General features: G+C 42.4%; 1 protein-coding gene across 8 annotated transcripts in view; it reads left to right on the forward strand.

Annotated features, from left to right (window-relative positions):
• ADGRL1 (adhesion G protein-coupled receptor L1) overlaps positions 1–20,029 on the forward strand; it is a 185,224-nt gene that overhangs the window by 127,041 nt on the left and 38,154 nt on the right. For 3 of the 8 annotated variants that reach the window (XM_048489780.1, XM_048489774.1, XM_048489777.1), the window contains exon 5: positions 13,728–13,745. The exons of 1 other annotated variant lie outside the window; for it this stretch is intronic. In XM_048489780.1, the coding sequence (XP_048345737.1) occupies positions 13,728–13,745 (18 nt within the window). Of the gene's footprint in view, positions 1–13,727; positions 13,746–13,947; positions 15,778–20,029 lie in introns of all 8 variants that reach the window. 4 more of the 8 variants (XM_048489775.1, XM_048489781.1, XM_048489778.1 and 1 more) reach the window with 3 other exon arrangements.

Here is a 20,029-nt window from a genome sequence, read left to right on the forward strand (position 1 = left end):
CCTTAGCCCCATTTGGACTGCCCAATTTTTTAACGCATTACGTATATGTTTAAATCACATTATTTGCTTTATGTGCATATGTATTTAAAGTTAATGATTGCACTGGGGTCTAGGTAACATCATGGGTCAGTCAGTTCCATCCACAGTGGGCTTTTGCTGGTGACTTTTAGCTTGACAGTGAAGGAGGAAAGGTATGTTTGTATTCAATGCAATGAGGACTTTTCTAACCTGACCACTCCTACTCTGCAAAATATTATATTTGTCTTCACCCAGAGAGAGTTAATGGGTTGAGAATGGCTTTGCTTCCAATGGTATACACTTCTGTTGTTCTAGTGTGGCCTCTGTCAAACATGTTTTGCAGACCTTTGAAACAATGCAAAAATCTGCTTATTGGAGGTAAAAGTAGAATAAGAGTGCAGTGATTCCTCTTTTTGATTTCCTTCTCTTTGAAAAAAATTGGATTTGGCTAATGTTAAGATCAGTTCTCTAACAGGTGAAGTGACTTCTCCCAAATATTCCTGTGAATTGTAATCCAGCAATGGTGCTAAAAATTCCCTTGTTATAGACTCCCTGTCATCCCAAAGGACTACAATTCCCAGTGGGTTTTGGTTGGAAACAATGACAGCTGAATTGGCTTGAAACTGATCGAAACTGACTTAATGCCTCAGGCACTGGACAGAACTAAGACAACAAGGGCTAACCAATATCTGTGTCACAAAGGACATTAAGAGTTGAGAGTAAATACAGAGTTAAAATGAGATAAGTAGTGAATATGCTGTTGAAAGGCAGATATTTTGGACTGGCAACACACAGGAAATAATACTGGTGATGTACTTCTGGCATTGGTTTGACTGTGACTAGAAATTTGTATTCATCTTTGGGCAGCATTTTTGAAGAAAATGAGGTAAAAGTGGAGAAAACTCAAGAGACTACGAAGGATATTGAAGAATGGGAAGGACAAAGAAGTTGCATAAAGAATCCTCAGGAAGGGAACACTAAATGGAATATTGTAAACAGTCTTAAAATATTTACATTTAAGATACCATACAGAAGACAGCAAATGCTGTCAGTGAGTACAGGGCTAAATAAAGTGAATTTAAAATGGAACAATGTAGGCTAAACATTAGGAAATACCTGCAACCAAAGGAGCAACTCAGAACTGGAATAAATTATCAAAGGAAAATGCAAAATCTTTTTTATTGGTGTTTTTGTCCATTGGCTAGATCTATCAGGAATTTAGCATTGTGACATTGTACCTCAACAGGAACTAGATGATTTTTATGCCCCCTTCTAGGTCTATTTCTAAATACTCAGGCTTCATGATTTTTCCTTCCTTCCTTCCTTCCTTCCTTCCTTCCTTCCTTCCTTCCTTCCTTCCTTCCTTCCTTCCTTCCTTCCTTCCTTCCTTCCTTCCTTCCTTCCTTCCTTCCTTCCTTCCTTCCTTCCTTCCTTCCTTCCTTTTAACTTGAATACCACACATTGGACCACTCCTACTATGCTAAAATATTTTTAAAACTCAGTCAAAAACAGAGAATGTTTGATAGCCAAAAGATATTTTAAAAATTTAACTGACTCTTTTTGAGAACAGGCACGCAGCACCTATCTGCCATGTATTTTAACTTCTATACACCAAAGTAAAGTTAAAAGCCTGGTTGCTTTAAAAATACTGTTTCATCAGTTGTTCATGGCTAGCAGAACCTGACTCAACACAGACCCCCCTCTCCCATATGAAAAATGTACAGCAGCACAAGTTCCAGACAATTTTAGCTCCATGTGTACAAATGTATTCCAGTTGTTTTCTCTTCAGTATGCCCACATTCTGATGTTGACAGAATGGAACACCCTTATACTCCTGCCAAGGGAGTTGTGACACTGTTTTCCTTGACTGTACTTGTGGACATGTTCCTCTTTTTACATTATTTTTGATTCTCTCTCTCATTCCCTTGTTGCTTCTTCTGGTGGTCTGATTACATCTCCTTCTACGGAATTAGAGTGGTACATGACGATGTTGTGATACTGCTTGGGAGCAGCTCATAGACTAGCCCCACAGTCTGTCTGGCCTCAGAGTTCTGTTGCTCACATGACCAGCAAATAGTACAATATTTTATTGCCAATTCCGCACCACACAATAAACCTCTTACTTTAGCCTCAGTTTCTCGCCTCTCTTCAGAGAAGAGATCTTCTAACTCTCATATAGTCTACAAAAACTGGTTTCATGGTTTTCACAGAGCCTTATGTACTTTGTGTATTTAAGCTAACTCGTGAGAATTAGTCATGCCTTTTGACATATAAAGCTGTACAAGCATACTTTCTGCTAACAAATTTTACAGTAACTTTCCCCCACACATATACTTTTGGAGGCTTGGATGAAATTTAGTAAATGGCTCATGAGCTAGTTTACTTCATCCACCACCTTTGCATTCATATTGAGGCGAGCTGGGATCTTTTGCAGAACTGGAACATGTTCCTTTGCAAGTTCATTTCAGGAAGGTCAGGAATCTGAAACATATTTCTCAGATGGTTCAAGAGCCGACAGAATGGCCAAAAATATCATAAAATATGGTGGTTCCTTAAAAAAACACCATGGTTATTTTCCCACTTGTTTCTTTGGCTTTTTTTTTGCTATGTGGGCCCAAATCAGATTGTCCTTTGACCCTGCTAGTTACATTATCTCCATATTCTCCATTTATTCTCAGTAAAATAGTCTATAAAGCACAATGGCTTGTTGGTCTTATCTCCGTAAAGTATACTCTTAAGACTTTAATTTTCAGACATGATCCTTAAAACAAGGCAAAGCTGTTTCCTCTTTTATGCACATGGGAAGCCACACAGATACATACATTTTGATTATATGGCAATATCCTAGCAACTCATGGAATGTAGTTCTGGTTTTCTGGGCCAAAAAACAGTTCATTGTCATCACGTTTTGTTTTCTTTGTTCCGTCTGAATTATCCTGTGTTTATCCTGACTAATGGCATTAAAACAAAAACAAAATCTGTGTAATACCTCTTATTAGGTCTAACCAAATTGGTGGGTTTTGTGCCAGTTTGGTTGGTACTAATACAAGTTTACGCAGATCTGTTCTTGTTTTTAAATGTTTCATGGAAAGATGTGCTGTATTAAAACCAGCCTGTTTACTAATTATCCAGGGCATCATTAATCCAAGTAAAGATAAATATCCCGTTGGTATTTTTCAGGACATTCAGTTGTGAACAGAATTCTAAATAAAGCAACAACTATTGCTCAGAAAGTAAATGAAACTTTCAGAAAAAATATTTGGTTGAAAATGGTCTGAGCTTTAAATAATAGTTGTACTATTTCTGAGCTGTTGAGTATTACCTTATAGTATTTCTGCAGCTCTGAGGGCAAGAAATAACTTGCATACCAACAAATTAGACTAACCTTCTCTAAGAAGTTCACTAAAACACATTTTAAAAAAAGAACCATCAAAGCAGAGTTTGAGGATTCTGGATAGCTCATCAGGTCCCTTCCCTATATTCCCTTTTCTAGTCATATGGGACCATGAGAGCGTCTCTGAAGTTTCAAATTAAAAAATGCCAACTTTATGAAATAGTCTTCTGTCACTAAAATATGCTTATTAGGGCATATTCAGCTAAACCTATTAATACAGACAAAGAATTCCGTGACACCCTTCTTGTCAACCAGGTGTTCATTCTATCCCCTTCTTTACTTATGCCAGTGTTGCTGATCTTATAAGAATTTGCTTTTTTATGAAATTGAGTCTCCTGAAATCTTGCTTTCCTTGCTCCTTTTGCTAAAAATTCTCCTTCCAAGATGAGTAGCAGTTCTGTTATGAACTTTTTCTTACAACCAGTACATTTTTTTAAAAAAAGTCCCTGATGAATCAGTCTGAACATCCATCTTTTCCAGCATCCTGTTCCAGTAGTGGCCAGCTAGAGGACCTCAGGGGACCCCAGACATAGGGCATGAAGATCCACCTATTTCTATCTGCTCTGCATCTTAAATTCAGAAGTATGCTGTGACAAGGAATTTGTCACACTACCTAATAATAGGGATGTGTACATTTTTTAACTTGCAGTTCATTTTAGTTTTATTACTTTTATTTTTGTTACTACATGTTTTAAGGTTTTTTTTAATTATATGATCCATTTCTGTTGATTCCAGTGGGAAATAAGTTGTATGCTGTAACTCCCTCCCAGCCAACTGGAATTAAATTCTTAGAAACTTTATCCCCCACCCCAGGGATCCTCCCTGCTAAATTTCAGGAGGATAGGAGAAAGTGCTCCCTTTTAAAAGATAATTAAATTTTTCGCTTGTAGATGTTTGCCTATCCAAGAAAGCAGATAAGCACAAATAATATGCAACAACAAATAGGGGAATCTTTATATTTGAGTTTCGCTAGCTAAGAGACAGAGGTTAATATTTAAGCAAAAATGGAGTACGGTACATAATCAAACCATTAGCTTTTTCCATGTCTTAACTTGTTGCATTCCACTGCTTGAAGCATTTTTTCCCCAGGCCAACTCCAATCCTAGAAGTGAACCTGACTGGGGGAAAATGCTGAAAGGAATGGAATGAAAAAATGGTATATGAAGCTGCAAGATTAATGCCCCTTGCCTACATGTAATTTATTTGAATGTACTCCAGCTATTCCTGAAGGCCTTAGGGGGACCAAGAAGAAAATCAAATAATTACCTAAAATAATCCAAACAAAACATCTCAGATAAAAAAATACAGAAACACCCTTCCAAACAAACTAAATATTGACAGATACTCCATTTCCCACTCCAAAGTATACTACCAACATCACTGAGCAGCATATAGAAGTAATTATCTCCAGTGGTAACATAAAGCCATTTGAAAAAAAAAATGTGTTGCAGGTCTTCTTAACAACATGGATGAAGTGTGTTTACTGTCCTGCATCAGGCTATTTCAGATGACTGGTGTTACACAAGAAAAGCAGGTTTTGGTCTCAAGAGGGCAAAGTAGAGAAAAAGGAACTGACAGTAAAGAACACTGGGCATATATTAAATGATGTGCAGGTTCATACCTAGCGAAGTGGTCCTTCAAGTGTGTGAGTCCTAGGTCATGAATAGCTTTAAAGGTAGCGAACAGCACTTGACTCAAACCATAAGCAAATAGCAACCAGTGTAATTATTTAAACTCTGGAATTCTGCTCTCACAGCAATTGGCACTATTCAGAGCCTGAGCAGCCACATCTTGTACCAGCTGGATTTTAAAAAGTTTTCTTCAAGGGCAGACCCATAGTGCACTGCTCTATAGTGATTCCCAATGTGGTGCCTCTGATATGTTTCCTGGTGCTTGCTTGGTGGCCAAGGACATCTCCTCATCAAAGCAAAGAGCCCATCCTGTCTTTCTTGCTGCTCACTGGAGCAGGAGGTACTTCTGAAGAACTTAGGAATATTTGTGTGTGCAGAGAGCACCAAGCTGCCTCTCTATAGGAAGATGCTTGAGCTGGAATTTTATAATATTGTGAGATTGGATGCAATCTCCATGGCAGCCATTTTGTGATTGAGTTACAGCCCTGAGTATCAACAGCATATTGACAAATCTTCAACTTTCCTCAGTCAAGGGTCACATATAAGCGTTCCACGGCATGAATGAAAGCAGAGATCTCTGGGGAACCCTGTGGTTCAGAAGCCAGATTCTTGACTGCTGCTGCAATAACCATTTTCCAGGTTCTATCAGATTTAAAAAAAAAAGATTGAAACCAGCGTAGTACACCAGTCTGCCCCCATACCTTTTTTCTGACTGATATAACAAGATGTTACCAGAGGCATCATAAAGATCTAATAACCTTAGAAAGGAAGAAACTCTCCTATCCAACTGAAAGCAGAGATCATCCATCAGAGCCCAGAACCTGGGCGAAATGAGTCATGTGCGGAAATGTTGTTCAGATATGCCTGGAGTAGCTCTGCCATCATTCACTTAGTCACCTTGCCCTGGAATTTTAAAAAACTGTCCCTGGCCCAATTTGACACAAGCTCCGTTTTTGCTTAAAAATAGACCCGCTCCTGTATTTTTTAAAAATAGGGGGTAGCCTTTCTCCTTCACCTACTGAGGCTAGTAGCATCTGAGAGAGAGGTAATTTGTTGCAGAGAAACTGATTGGGATGAGATTATTTAAAATAAAAGGGTTGCAGCCCTGATGTACGTTTTCCTTTCCCCTGTAGCTGCTTTTCAGTGAAACTAAAGTTGGTGGGAGATCTCAGAAACCTTATTCTATGAGATGACTCACTTTTTTCTGTCTGTCTTTGATTGCCATGCTCATTGTCAGAAGGCAGTACAGCAGTTGCCGGGTTGGATTCAGACTAAATTTACAATGGCAAAAGGCAATATTCCTACCTTCCTCCTATGGTACACTTCAGCCCACTGAACCCTACAAAGTGCTTTTTCTGGGAGTAGGTGATCCTGAGGAGAATTTACAGGGGAATGGACAATTGGCAGAGATTGCCAGTTTAGTCTAGACCTAATTCACTGGCTGCAATACTATGAACTTTGTCCTGGGAACAAGCCCCATTGAATACCAAAGGACTTACTTCTGAGTAGACCTTCATAGCTTCTCTCTCTTTGCCCGCATTAGTGTTTCCTATCACTGAGGTGGATATAACATTCTGCCTCTATGCCAGTATATACAAGCAAAATGTTTTCCTAATGGGCCTAAGTGTCACAGAACTAGAGAGAGAACAGAATATCAAACAGATGGGAGGCACAATTGCTTGTATAACTAGCAACATGACTATTGCCTAGAGCCCTGCAGGGATAGGGCAGGATACAAATCAAATAAATAAATAAATAAATAAATAAATAAATAAAGATCTATCAGTGGAGTCCTCTTTTTGTGTGGCAATATCTGTATGGAATTCTGCTGATTAGCAAATATTCCTTTTAATTATACATCTGCCAAATCAGTCCCTTTTTAGTCTCCCCCTTCTCTCTGACATCCTTTTACTTTTAATATTAACCAGGTGCCAGAATAATAGCCAAATCTGAATATTCTCGTTGTTGTTTCCCATTTTGTATTATTATATATTATATTGCATGAATGAACTAGATATTTTCAGTTTGGTTTGAGTAGTTAATATCTGATTACACATGGTCCTAGTTAATAGCAATTGGAAGATCTATATCCTTCATGAATTTGTCTGACCCCTAATAAAGCCATCTTTGTATCTGATATATTTATAACCCTGTTCTCAGGGGAGGTCCTCACCCATGTTACCAGTCTAACATCAGCTGTAGACTGGTTCACATGATCTAGACTGCAATTCATGCTGCTTGTATGTTGGCAATACATATGTCACAGAATCCCAAGTTCCTTTAACTAGCATGAATTCTACTTATTTGTTCCATTTATACTCTGCCCTATACTGGTCCCAGGACAACTTACATAATGGGGTTAAAAGCCCCATTAAAACATAAAACATTGAAAAACCACCATAAAAACATCCTGTCAGCCCTGCATGCAATACTGCCTGCCAGCCAGAGAAGCCTGCATTGGTCATTGGAAGAACTGCAAGCCTGACCAGGCGAGCTGCGGCCTGCAGCTCCTGAACCCCACCGTATTGGGAACACCTGCAGGGGATGGGATCTGGCAGCGTCTTCTACAGCAGCAGCTCAAGGTGGGCTGCCTGTGAGCCCTGCCTGCAATACTGCCTGCCAGCCAGAGAAGCCTGCATTGGCCACTGGAAGAACTGCAAGCCTGACCTGCAGGGGGGTGGGGCCTGGCAGCTAGTTCAGCAGCAGCAGCCGCAGCCCAAAGCAGTGGTCTTGGACAGCAGCCGAAGGGTGGCACCATAAGGGTGCTGCCTGTTGCAGGCCTATTTGGGAACTGTTGGGGGGCAGGCCCCTTCTTCTCATGTGAGTTTGGTAAATTTAGTGGGATTTATAGGCTTGTGGCTAGGCTGGGCAGACTTAGTGAGGTTACATTGCTATTGTTTAATTTTTTCAGCTTTGTTTTAGCGTGAGGAGTTTGGGGGTTAGCTGGCATTTGGGTAAGAGAGGGACTGCCTCCAGGGGTCCCCTATTGATTTCCATCTTTCTGCTTGGGAGTGGGATAGAGCTGAAGCATGGTGGGAGGATGCCCTGGTCAGAAGACCCCTATTTGGAGTGAGAACCCATTCACAGCGTCTTTCCATTGCTCTCCCTCCCTCCCAGTGAGGCGGAGGGTCCACTCCTAAGGGCATAGTAGAAGATTAATAGGGGGCAGGGGCACCTGGGAGGATTTGCCTGGATGAGGGGAAGGGCAGGGAGGCTGGGGCCATCCCAGTGTAAGGGGTGTTATGGCGCTGGGGGTCAGAGGAGAATGGTTTTTAGAAGGTTCTCTGGATGCCTTCAGGCCATTGCTCCTTCTGCTTTGCTCCCCATCCAAAAGTAGGAATGTCAGTCATCCTGCCCACTGGCCTGATGCTGCTGCTTTTGAATGTTAGGTCGGCCCTGAACAAGTCAGCCCTCGTCCAGGATTTGATTCTGGATGAGGGGGCCGACCTGGCTTCTATAACAGAGACTTGGCTTCTATAACAGAGCTGGGGCAGGGGAGGGGGTTAGAAGTGACCCAACTTTACCCCCAGGCTATCAGGTGCAGCACCAGCCCAGACGGGGGGGGGGGGTGTGAGGTGGTGGGGTAGCCATAGTCCACAAAGGGTCATACACATTCACATGGTGCCCCTCTCATCCTGTGTCCGGAGTTGAGAGTTTGTATTTGGTGTTTTGCCAGAGAGATAAGTTGGGATTGTTGCTGATGTACTGCTCACCCCACTGCCCAACACCCGCCCTGCCTGAGCTGGCAGAGGCAGTCAGAGAAGGTGACGAACTCTCCGAGGACTGTTGTTCTGGGGAACTTCAACTACCACACTGAGGATGCCTCTGATAGACTGATTCAGGTCCTCATGGCACCATGGCAAGCATGAGGCTATCTCAGTTTGTGTATGGACCAACCCATGTGGTGGGGCATGCTCTCGATCTGGTGTTGCAACAGAAGTAGTGGGGGTTGATCCATTAATTGGAGGTCTGGCTACTTGCCCATTGTCATGGACAGATCATTACCTGGTGAAGTTTGGACTGTTGGCTGCCCCTTCCCACCTCAGGGGTGAGTGCTCTTTTACAATGGCCCATCCCAGGAGAAGAATGGAGTCTGATGGATTCCTGGTAGCTCAGGGAGTTTCCAAGTAACATGACTGGTGCTCCTGTCAAGCCTCTGTTTTCACTGTGGAATGGCAAAATCAAGAAGACCATCGATATGATCACTTCTGAGCATCCCCGCTCAGCCTGTAGAGCCTGCTCAGCACCTTGGTTCAATGGGGATTTGTGGGTAATGAAACAGATGAAGCAACAGCTAGAGCGCAGGTCTGACCAAACACTGGTTAGAGCCCATTTTGAGGCCTATCAGATGGCAGTGAGGGAAGCAGAGAGAGTCCATTTTTCCGCCATCATTGCATTCTTAAGTAGTCAACCAATAGAACTGTTCCGAGTGGTGAATGGCTTGCTATCCTCCAATCGGGGGGTAGGGGCCAGGATACCCCCAGAGATCTGTTGTGACACTTTTGCTGGGCACTTTCGGGACAACTGTTGAGCAGTTTTCAGTGGAAGTGTCCAGAGGGCCGTCTGGTCATGTTGTGATGGAACAGTTTCAGTTGCTGCGGTCTGAGGATGTGGACAGGTTGCTCTCAGGGATGCGGCCTACCACTTGCCTCCTGGACCTGTGCCCATCTTGGCTGATTAGCTCAAGCCTAGGGGGACTGGCTGAGTGGATCTAGGGCAGGGGTAGGGAACCTGCGGCTCTCCAGATGTTCAGGAACTACAATTCCCATCAGCCCCTACCAGCATGGCCAATTGGCCATGCTGACAGAGGCTGATGGGAATTAGATTCAGTATCAGAAGAAGCCCATGATTCCTGAGCTCTGGCCTGGAGATTCTGACTCTAGGATGCCAATTGTCAACACCTCATTGAGGGAGGGGGTGGTGCCACTGATTCTTAAGGAGGCACTGACTCTTTTGAAGAGGCACTCCCTGGAGCATATAGTTCTAGACAATTACTATCCAGTTGCCAGTATCCACTTTTTAGGGAAGGTCCTGGAGACAGTGATGGCTACTCAACTGCAGACACGCCTGGAGGAAGCTGACTATCTAGATCCATTTCAGTCTGGTTTCAAGGGGGTTTCAGTCAGTAGTGGGATCCAAAGATTTTAATAACAGGTTCCGATGGTGGTGGGATTCAAACAGTGGCACCGCCACACAAACGCACCTCCAGTCCCTATTGGGCTGGGAGGTTGCTTTAGTAACCTCTTCTCGGCACTCAGAAAAAAATTAGTAACCACTTCTAGAGAAGTGGTGAGAACTGGTTGGATCCCACCTCTGGTTTCAGCACAGAAACAGCCTTGGTCGCCCTGATGGATGACCTTTACCGGAAGAGGAACAGGGGGAATTCCTCCCTGTTAATTCTTCTGGATCTCTCAGCCGCTTTTGATACTATTGACCATGGTATACTTCTGGAGCGGCTCTGTTTTTCAGTGGGGCACTGTTTTTCAGTGGTTCTTGTCCTTCCTTTGGGGCAGGCTCCAGAGAGTAGCAGTAGGGGGTTCCTGCTCCCAGCTCTGAGAGCTTCATTGTGGGGTTCCCCAGGGCTCAGTGCTATCCCCTCTGTTTTTTAGTATCTACATGAAGCCGCTGGGGGAGGTTATCAGGGGGTTTGGAGTTGGGTGCCATTAGTATATGGATGACACCAAGCTGTACCTCTCAATTCCAGCTGAGTCAGGTGAGGCCCCCTAGGTGCTGGATACTTGCCTGGAAGCAGTGTTGAACTAAATGAGGACCAGTAAACTGAGGCTGAATACAGATAAGACGGAGGTGCTAGGGGTAGCGGGTTTCCAGGTCCAGGAGATCAGAGGGCTGGATGGAGCAGTGTTGCCCCTGAAGGACTGGATGCTAGATCTATGGGTGTTCTTGGATTCTGCCCTGTCCCTGGGATTACAGTGGCAGCGGTGGCCAGGAGTGCCTATTAGCAGCTCTGTCTGGTTCGTCAGCTTCGCCCTTGTCTGGACAAAAGGGACCTGGCCCAGCACTGCATGCCCTGGTAACTTCCTGTCTTGATTACTGTAAAGTATTTTACATGGGGCTTCCTTTAAAGATGGTCTATGCCAGCATCTTCATCGTTTTGGAAGTATTTTCAATATGACTTGCATCATACACTATTTTCAAAAATATTTGCCTCAATGCCTTTCCTTCTGTCCCTGCTCTCTTATAACAACCACAGCAAAGAGTGACACTATGTTATTTCTAACATCTCCATTTTATATCTTTGCCTGATTTTATCCTCAACGTTATTACCATATCCTCCAAGTTATTCATAAGTATGCTGCTTAAAGCCTTGCTGTGAGAGAATACTGTAAAGAAACTGAGATCAGTGGAGATTAGCTCTCATACCGTTGCTTTCTAAATTACCCATTTGTCCATTCATCAGTTTCTCCACCACTTTTCACCACTTCTAGCCGATTTGCCTAGCTCCATCAAAGCTCAGATATATACCCTAATCAATTGGATCTCTGAATGACTCCCCCAAAGATCAGAGTCATGCCTTGAATGCTTCATTTTTGCCCTTCGGTACTCCTGTGGACATTTCATTAAGATATAAGTTGGAAATACATTTAGAAGAACGTCTAATATTTGCTGAGACAAGCGGCATTCTTAACCTGATCCCAGATAATGGACTATGGAGATGAATGCTCCCTCCAGCTTCATCAGCAAACAAAATCTCCTTACATGAACAGATGCCATAAAAGATACTGCAGGTATGCAGTTTCCCATGCTGCCCAATTTAACAGTACACTTCCTCTCAGGTGTGAGGCTGGGTAGGTACCCAGTATGATTTAAAATATTTTCAGAAAATAATTTATTGGAGGCTATATTATATGAAAAATAGTATTTGAATTGAAAGTGGATTCCAGTTTCTGTAAGGATTTATGGATTGGCAAAAGCAAAGATTCTATTTGAGAAGATGTGTTTGCTTAATTTTAACTGAATGCATAGCTCCATGGACAAAATGACATGACCTTCTATGAAATGTTACAACACTTTCTGTTTTGGGGAATCTCCTTTTTCAAGTCATACGTATGTACAGATTATAGCTTTTCAAAGACATGGAGCCAGTATTGCAGCTAGCATTGCCCACAATATATACTTCAGTTGTGTTTTGCAATGGACTATAGTCAAATTAGTTATACAAGTTTTAGTGCCCTTTAAAACATGTATTAGAAAACAAAACATGTATCCCTAAACATTATTTTCAAGGGCTACTTTCTAAAAGCACCCACAGTGAGTAACACCCTCCCTCCACCCAGTAACTACAGACTTGGAACTGAAAGACTGTTAAGATACATATTTTTTTAAAGGACACAATGAGTACCTATTTAAATTTAGGTTCCTCTAGCCATTTACGCAATTTCCCCATAGCAATGAAATAGAGCTGATTATAAGCTGCTTCCTAGTCAGTTTCACTGTAGGAGCCTGGAGAAGCAGCTGTATTTAGGTATAGGAAACTAGAATGAATAGCATTCCCCTTCTATAGATTTCCCTCTTCCTTTATCTGTTGTCTGTACAGATGTTGAGCCGCCGAGGCTGGATCAGGGCTAGTGCCACAATAAAGGAAGAATCAGACCTCTGGCTCCATAGAAATAGTTGTGCCCAGCCATGAGGGCAATGTTTTATTACCACTGTATTGTAATTTTGAAATTGCTCTTATGATTTGAAGAGCTATCACTATTTGGAGCATGAACTGCATGGACATGCAGTTGATCATGATTTACCTGGCATTTATAGAAGTCCCACAGCAGTCCTTGGAAATCCCTGGTTGCATGAAGTGGAAACAAACAAAATTCTTCCTGAGGGGCTCAGCAGAGCTGCTGTCAGTCAATGTGATCAACAGAAAGATAATTGGAGTGATTCTTTAACATGGCAGCACCTTGTACACTTGCATAGGCATCAACAGCTACATGACTGATCAGACCTGTTAACAGGTTGGGGGAGGGGGTTGGACTAGACACTGAGTTACATTTATAATGCCTATTATTTGGTATGGTTACCAACACAGAGTTTATCCAGAGGATTGTGAATCAGGACAGAGGAACACTAGTGTGATTGGTATAAGTTTATTCAAGTTGTGGTGAGCTGGAAAGATGAGACTTTTATGGCCAGGATAGGTCAGCCTTTCATATGAAGTTAGTATAGATCCTGGGATGTTTTGTTTTCAAACTCTCCTCTCTTCCTTTCTCACTTTTCTGCTTGCTCTCCCTCTCCCCACTCCTGCCCCTTCCCTCCAAATGCTCTCCACCCAAGCAGCCCCCTTTTGTGTTTTATTCCTTTGTCGTCCTTTCTGGTTGGTTTTGATTTCTGACTTTTCTTCTGAAGGGGAATGTCGGCAGCACAAAATTTAAAAATGATAACTGTGAACCTCAAAGTGATCAAATGATATAAATAAAGAAAAATGAGAGAGTATCATGACCACCACCAAACCCAACATGCTGTCTGCCTTGAAACCATTCCAACAAGGGAGGGGCTGGCGTTTGTTGGGCTGATGGGAGGGGAAATTTGCAGTTTAAGAAAGAAAAAATGGTTTCTGTAGGGTGGGGGTGGGAAGAAACAAAAAGCAATTTAATCTCTTTTCTCTTTTTTTCCTTCTTGCACCTTTTTTTTTCAATATATTTTTCTTCTCTCCCTTCCGATGCATAAAGTAGAAGTGGAACAGAAAGGTAAACAACAACATTACCACTGACCCCCACCCCTAACCCAGCACCTTGTTTTTTTCTCTGTGGCCATATTTAATGTGACCTTCCTTTACCTTTTCTCCTCAATCCTTCTTCTCCTAACCTTCCACCTCCCCTTCCCTCGGTTTTCCGAACTCTTCTCTCTTTGGTCTCACTAATTCCAATTGGCATTCCCCTCCCCTTCCAGAAACAAAGCTTCCACTAACTAAAGTACACCCAGTAAATAAAGGAATAATGTAATCATCTAACAACCACCCTTCAAAGTGTTTCCATTTATTCTTGTTCACACGTGGAGGGGAAGCACCATTAATGTCTGGACTATGGCTGTCCTCTCTCTGATTTTTACTTCCTTCAGGGGAAATACACTTTTCCAAACTGATCTCTGTGTCTTTTATCATTCAACTGATTCTCTCTGCTCCTTTCTTCATGTTTCCATGGCAACCAACTGGGTACCTTGGCCTACCTCAACCACTACTTCTCTCTTTCCTTTTTGTAATTAAAAAAAATCCCAGTTCCTGATTTTTAAGATATGCTTTAAATTGGACCGTTCCATATAAAAAATTGGTGAAATGCAGAAAATTTTGGGAGGGTGTGTTTTCTTTTTAATTTTTTTAAAAAATTTTGATTACTAATTGGATATTTTCTATTAATTCTTCTGGGAGTTCTTGCAATTTTTAGATTGTTCTATACATATGTCAAATTATCTTTTTCTATTATATAATTAAACTAATATTAAGCAGACTGTGACATCTCACTGAAAGTAAACTCTATGGCACTCTATTTGCCTTCTTTCCAACCCTTACTTTCAGGATCACAAATTTAGTGCTTTTTAGAAATCAGCTGTTGAACAGAGTAGAGATGTTCTGTGTAGCCCACTGTCCATATTTAGTCTACTACTTCCATGGATTGAAATGTCAGGAACATGTAGTGATATACATTAAGGGGCACCCCTTTGCACTCAATCAGAAAAGCAACTTTAACCAGATATGTGGATGAAACTGAGGATCTATTCTACTCATGTTCCATTTTTCAGTGGGAATTTTTCTCTGGGCTTCTACAGTTCTTTGGAGAGAATTTCCAAGCTAAATTTTCAACTGAGACATCATAGTCATTCCCACCCCAGATAATTCAATGGTCTTGAGGAGCATTTTCTTAACTGTTTTGCATGCTCCTCTGTCAAGATGATGTGGAAATCAGGCAAACCCATAGAAAATAACTTTTCCCCCCAGAACACATATAAATAATTTATTCCAATTTATTAACCACTATGATGTGGACTTTTTTTAATTTACTTGCTTACTGGTTTGTTTTGTTTCTTTTAAAATTCCTGATCAATCCTGGGTGATTTTATTTGGGTTTTTTCCCTTTCCTTTTCTACCCATTTTTTAAAATGAAAGCTGCAGTCATGATCATTGGCTCTGTCTGTTATTGGTGGAAGATGGGGGTGCTGCATGAAAGAAGGGGGTCAGTCAATGTATTTTTAATTTGCATTTCTTGGCTAGATCTGGAGGTAATATACCTAATGTAAGTACCAGGAGTCCTAGCTGTAATTAGCCTGTCCAAACAAGGGACAAGCTGCCAGGTTAGCACTAGGAATCCAGCAAATTAATTTATTTCCGAGTATTAAAACTCAAAAGCCAGGCTTGATTCCACCCAACCCATGTCTCTCTTCCTTTTATCTCTCTCTCTCTCTTCCTCCCTCTCTCTCTTTCTCTGTTTAGTTTGTTCTAAAAAAAACCTTCTGATTTTTTTCCTGCATTGGTTTGGAATTTTTTCCCAAGATTGGGGATGGAGGCATATACTTATACTTTTCTTTTCCACAGGTTTCCATGGTTTTGGATGTGGCTTTTACTGATTGTTTCCTTCTCTGTTTCTGACATCTTCTCCCCCTACCCCAGAGCACAGTTAACCCCATCCCGACTTAGAAGGCTGAGTCGACTCTGCCCCATCCATGAGGGATCGGAACCAGTTAACGCTTTGTGCTGTCCCCCCCTCGCCAGCGCTTCATTCTTTAATGGTGTGTTTCTCCTCCCGCTGCCAGGAGTCATCCATACCAACCCCACCAACCCAGATGGGAAGCTGGGCTGAGCCGAACTTGTGAGACTCCATGAAGCTGCTTTTTTGGCAACTGTGCCAGGCAGGTGTTCCTAGCTGACAGACAGGACTAGACATCTAGAAATCCCCAGATTTTTTTTCACTCATGCCCTGTTCAGCTACACCTAATGTTCCTAGATCTCACTGTGTTATTTATAGGGAAGAAGCAGTGACATGTGCATAAACACAACACAGACATAAATATGGAGAAAGCATACCAATGCATAAATACACACAGATCGCACAGCAGCAGATATATTCAGCTAGATTTTGAAATTGAAGGCAGTGCACTCACATGAAAGTGTCTGGTGATGAGTGTGAAATATGAACACACAAGACCAGCTTTACATACAGAAAGGGGCAATTACACAGACTCATATGCCTATAAAAGGTTAATCACATGCACTTGATAACACAGACTCATGCACACGAATGGATTCAAGAGCATGTTAAAACTAGCCACACAAATACAAATTCATGAGAAGCCACCTCGAATGCTTCAGTAGATTAATGTGTTACTAATTATTACATGACATTTACATGCCCAGAAACTGGAACATGGCTGTGCCTCCAGGATCACATCCCACTTGTACATCCTGCTTTCACAGCCCCACTTTAGCCTTTGCACATCTACAAAGCTTACATTAAACAGGATGTGCATTGAGGAAACCAGTTTTGAGACTTTCTTGCCTGTTCAATGTTGCACTTTGTAGGCAAGAGAGCTGCTTTTCATGGTTCCTCTTCTGAATGCTATGTAGCTGGAATTGGAGGCACTACGCACCCTGACCATCTCATACCTCTCATTCCCAACCAAAAATCACTGACAGCTTTAACTTGAAGAATATGAGATAAACACGTGCTACATGCGTGTCCACAACAGTTAAGCAAGCTTCATCTAGAGTTGCTCGGATGATGAAGCATTCAGGGGGTTGCTTCCCATAAATTGCAGGATGGAGCACCATGAAGGTGGTACAAACAGAAACTGAGAAGCTATGGCTGCTGGAGCTCACAGGTTCAGGCTCCAGACCCTGGCTTAATTGTAATGAGCTTTCAGTTCCAATCTGTTTTCCTTAAGCATGACATGCAGGGAATATTGGATGGGTATGGGCATGACATAAGATGGGCCCCTAGCCATGTGGCTGCTTTGGTCCTCTGGGATAAAGCGAGGGAAGGCTGTACTAACTGGGTGGGATTCAGTCACCTTCCCAGTCAGGAAAAAGAACCATATCCCTTTTTAATGGAAAAGAGCCTGTGCTGGATTTATACAACATGAGTTTATCAGAGAGCTCATGGTGAGATAATGATAGAGCAATGAACTAGGACACCCACTTTTACACATTTGGTCAAGAAAACCTCTCTCCTAATATTCACTTCTGATCTTAAACTTTAGAGCTCTACAGATATCTCACAGTAAAACCGGCCTTAGGCCTGGTGCTAGCACAGAGTGCCACCAGACGCAACAAACTTTGCTTTGTTCTAAATTCTTCTTGGTTAGCAGTAAAGGGTGACCAAAAAAACAGAACCTGAGCAAGGTCTCACAAAAATCTAAGTGACAACATTCGCAGAATAATCCATAGTAGTAAAAAATCAAACGTCTGCAAAGACCATCATTTATGCTTAAGTGAGTCTTCAATTATTTTTGTATCCATTTAGAAAGACTCATTCTGACAATTACAGGTGGGGAGCTGTATTAGTCTGTAGCACCACAATAAACAGGAATCTGGTGGCCCCTTAAAGATTAACAGCATCAACTTTGTTTTGTCGAAGGCTTTTACAGCTGGAATCAACAGGTTGTGGTGGGTTTTCTGGGCTGTGTGGCCATGGTCTGGTAGTTTTTGCTCCTAACATTTCACCCACATTTATGGATGGCATCTTCAGAGGTATGTCATGGTGAGAGGCATGTCATTGTGCCACAGAGAGAAACACATCCTGCCATGACATACTTCTGAAGATATCAGCCATAAATGTAGGTGAAATATTAGGAGCGAAAACTTCTAGACCGTGGCCACAGAGCTCAGAAAACCCACAATGGTTAGCATCAACTTTCTTGAAAGTTTTCTCACAAAAACTTGTGCTAGGCTAAGTAGCTCTTTATACCATCCTATAGTGGACATGAGCACCCTGCTCCCCAAAAATGTGTACATATTTGAGATGATAGGGTCATTATCATTAGATATCCATTATGGTTCTGTAACATACCAATGTAATGTGTGATGTCTAAGGAACCCCCTGTGTCTGGGCCACTTCTGGTTCTAGAGGAGACTGATGAAGTTCATCAGTTAAGAGGAAGAGTCTGGCACTCTGGACACTTCAGGGTTAGTCACTTTTGAGTTTTCATTGCCATGTCCCCCAACTGAAATTAGGAAGTAGAATTTGCCCACAATTGCAATGGCAGAAAGGTTATTAATCAGAGGGATTTATTATTACTGAGAAGGGTGCAGCATCAAATCTCCATAAAGACCAAAACACTGTGAACAATCTTGAGTGAACTCATCCAGTTGCTGATTCAGCCTTGCTTTCTCTTCTTGGGGTTAGTCAGGAATGGTGGCCATTGGAAGCAGCAGGTACAATCTAGCACACAGTTAAACCCACATAATTCCCATTGTTTTCAATGGAAGTTAAGCTTGCTTAACTGTAGAATAGATTGTGCACTGTTTTACATTATCCTCTCCCTTCATGTAAATACTTATGCAAAAATAGATCAGAATCAGATTTTTGTCCAGTCTCACTGGTTTGGCAGCCTATGGTTCTGCCTGGATCCAGAAGAACAGTGAGGATTTATTAATAAATATTTGCGGGGGCCTGGCATTGTCAAAATCCATGGCTGGTGGCAGTCTCTGTGTTGGATCTGCCATTAATTTCTGGAGCTCTCCTCCTCTACTTCCTGGTGTGTTCTGACAAGGTCTGACGCTACTGACTCCAGCCAGAGTCTCCAAGAGCAGTCAAAGTTACGCCCTGCCCAAATAAGCTTCACTGCAAACTGTGTCCAAAGTGACACGGCCCATCACAGAAATTGTGTGTATTTAATAAAGGTAGAGCAGAGAATTCACTTCCGCGCCCACAAAATCTGCTCCCAGACATTCTGGGACAGATACGCAGTCCTAGCAAAAACCAGTTCCATTGAAGTGAGAAATATGTTTGCTCCCATGTGGGCAAACAGAGAACCAGCACCCAGCAGAAGCCGTGCTTCCTGTGAATCAGATTCCTACTGCACTGTCAGGTTCCTTTCCCTTGTACTATGATATCAATTTCCTGGCCTCTGGAATCTAGGACTCACTGTTTAAAAAACACACCGTACCACTGTACGTAAGGCCTAATTTAAGTTTGACTACTTCTTTATGTGGCTACTCTGTGACACTCTGCACACACTGTGCTGGAATAGACAAGGTGAATTCTCTGCTACCGTGCTGCTCTCCTCACCCCACCCCTCCCCTCCTTCCACCACTAAATGCTTTTTTTCTCCCAGCCTTGCTCCAGCTAACCAGAGGCAGACACTTGCAGAATGGCTAGCTTGAATTGTCTTCCTTTCAAACTTTTTTCTTCCTGGCTTTTCCCAAGATTCCAGGCTGCCAACCGAGGTGTGGGTGGAAGGGGAGGGATTTCCTTTCCCATCTGCCCAGGTCTCCCTCCCACTATTACACTTCACTTCTTCACCACCCTGCCATGCGCACTAGTCTCATGTCCCTTGCTGATCTGAATCAAACCTGGCTGATAAGTTGCTCCAGTGGCACCCAGGATGTGAGAAGCAGAGGCAGAGAATTGGGGTAGAATCATCCTGCCTGCCATTATATGGTTAGCTCTTCTTTCCAGAAGGGAGCTGGTCGCTCTGCTAATCCACAGCTCTCTGTCTTCAGGGGTTTAAAGTAGTTTCTTTCAGCAGGAAGAGGAAACACCCAGTGTTTTGCATTCAGTGGGCTTTTAATTAGCCAAAAGTGAGGTTTTTAATGACTGTTTTTTGTTCTCCATTCCTCTTCATTTACGTTTTGATTGAAATGCCAGTACAGGAGGTTTAGGGCTAGTCGCTCCTCATCTTTTCTCCCCCCCCACCCCCCCCACCCCCAGTGCTGTCTAGGGGAGTTAGGAACCGGGGCTCCCAGGACCTGCACTCAGCTGCTTTGCCACTTTCCATTTGTAGGGAATTGCACTGGGCCGACTTGTGGTCCTGAGAGGATATT

This window comes from Sphaerodactylus townsendi, linkage group LG03 (assembly GCF_021028975.2).
Source record: "Sphaerodactylus townsendi isolate TG3544 linkage group LG03, MPM_Stown_v2.3, whole genome shotgun sequence".
NCBI classification, from domain to species: domain Eukaryota; kingdom Metazoa; phylum Chordata; class Lepidosauria; order Squamata; family Sphaerodactylidae; genus Sphaerodactylus; species Sphaerodactylus townsendi.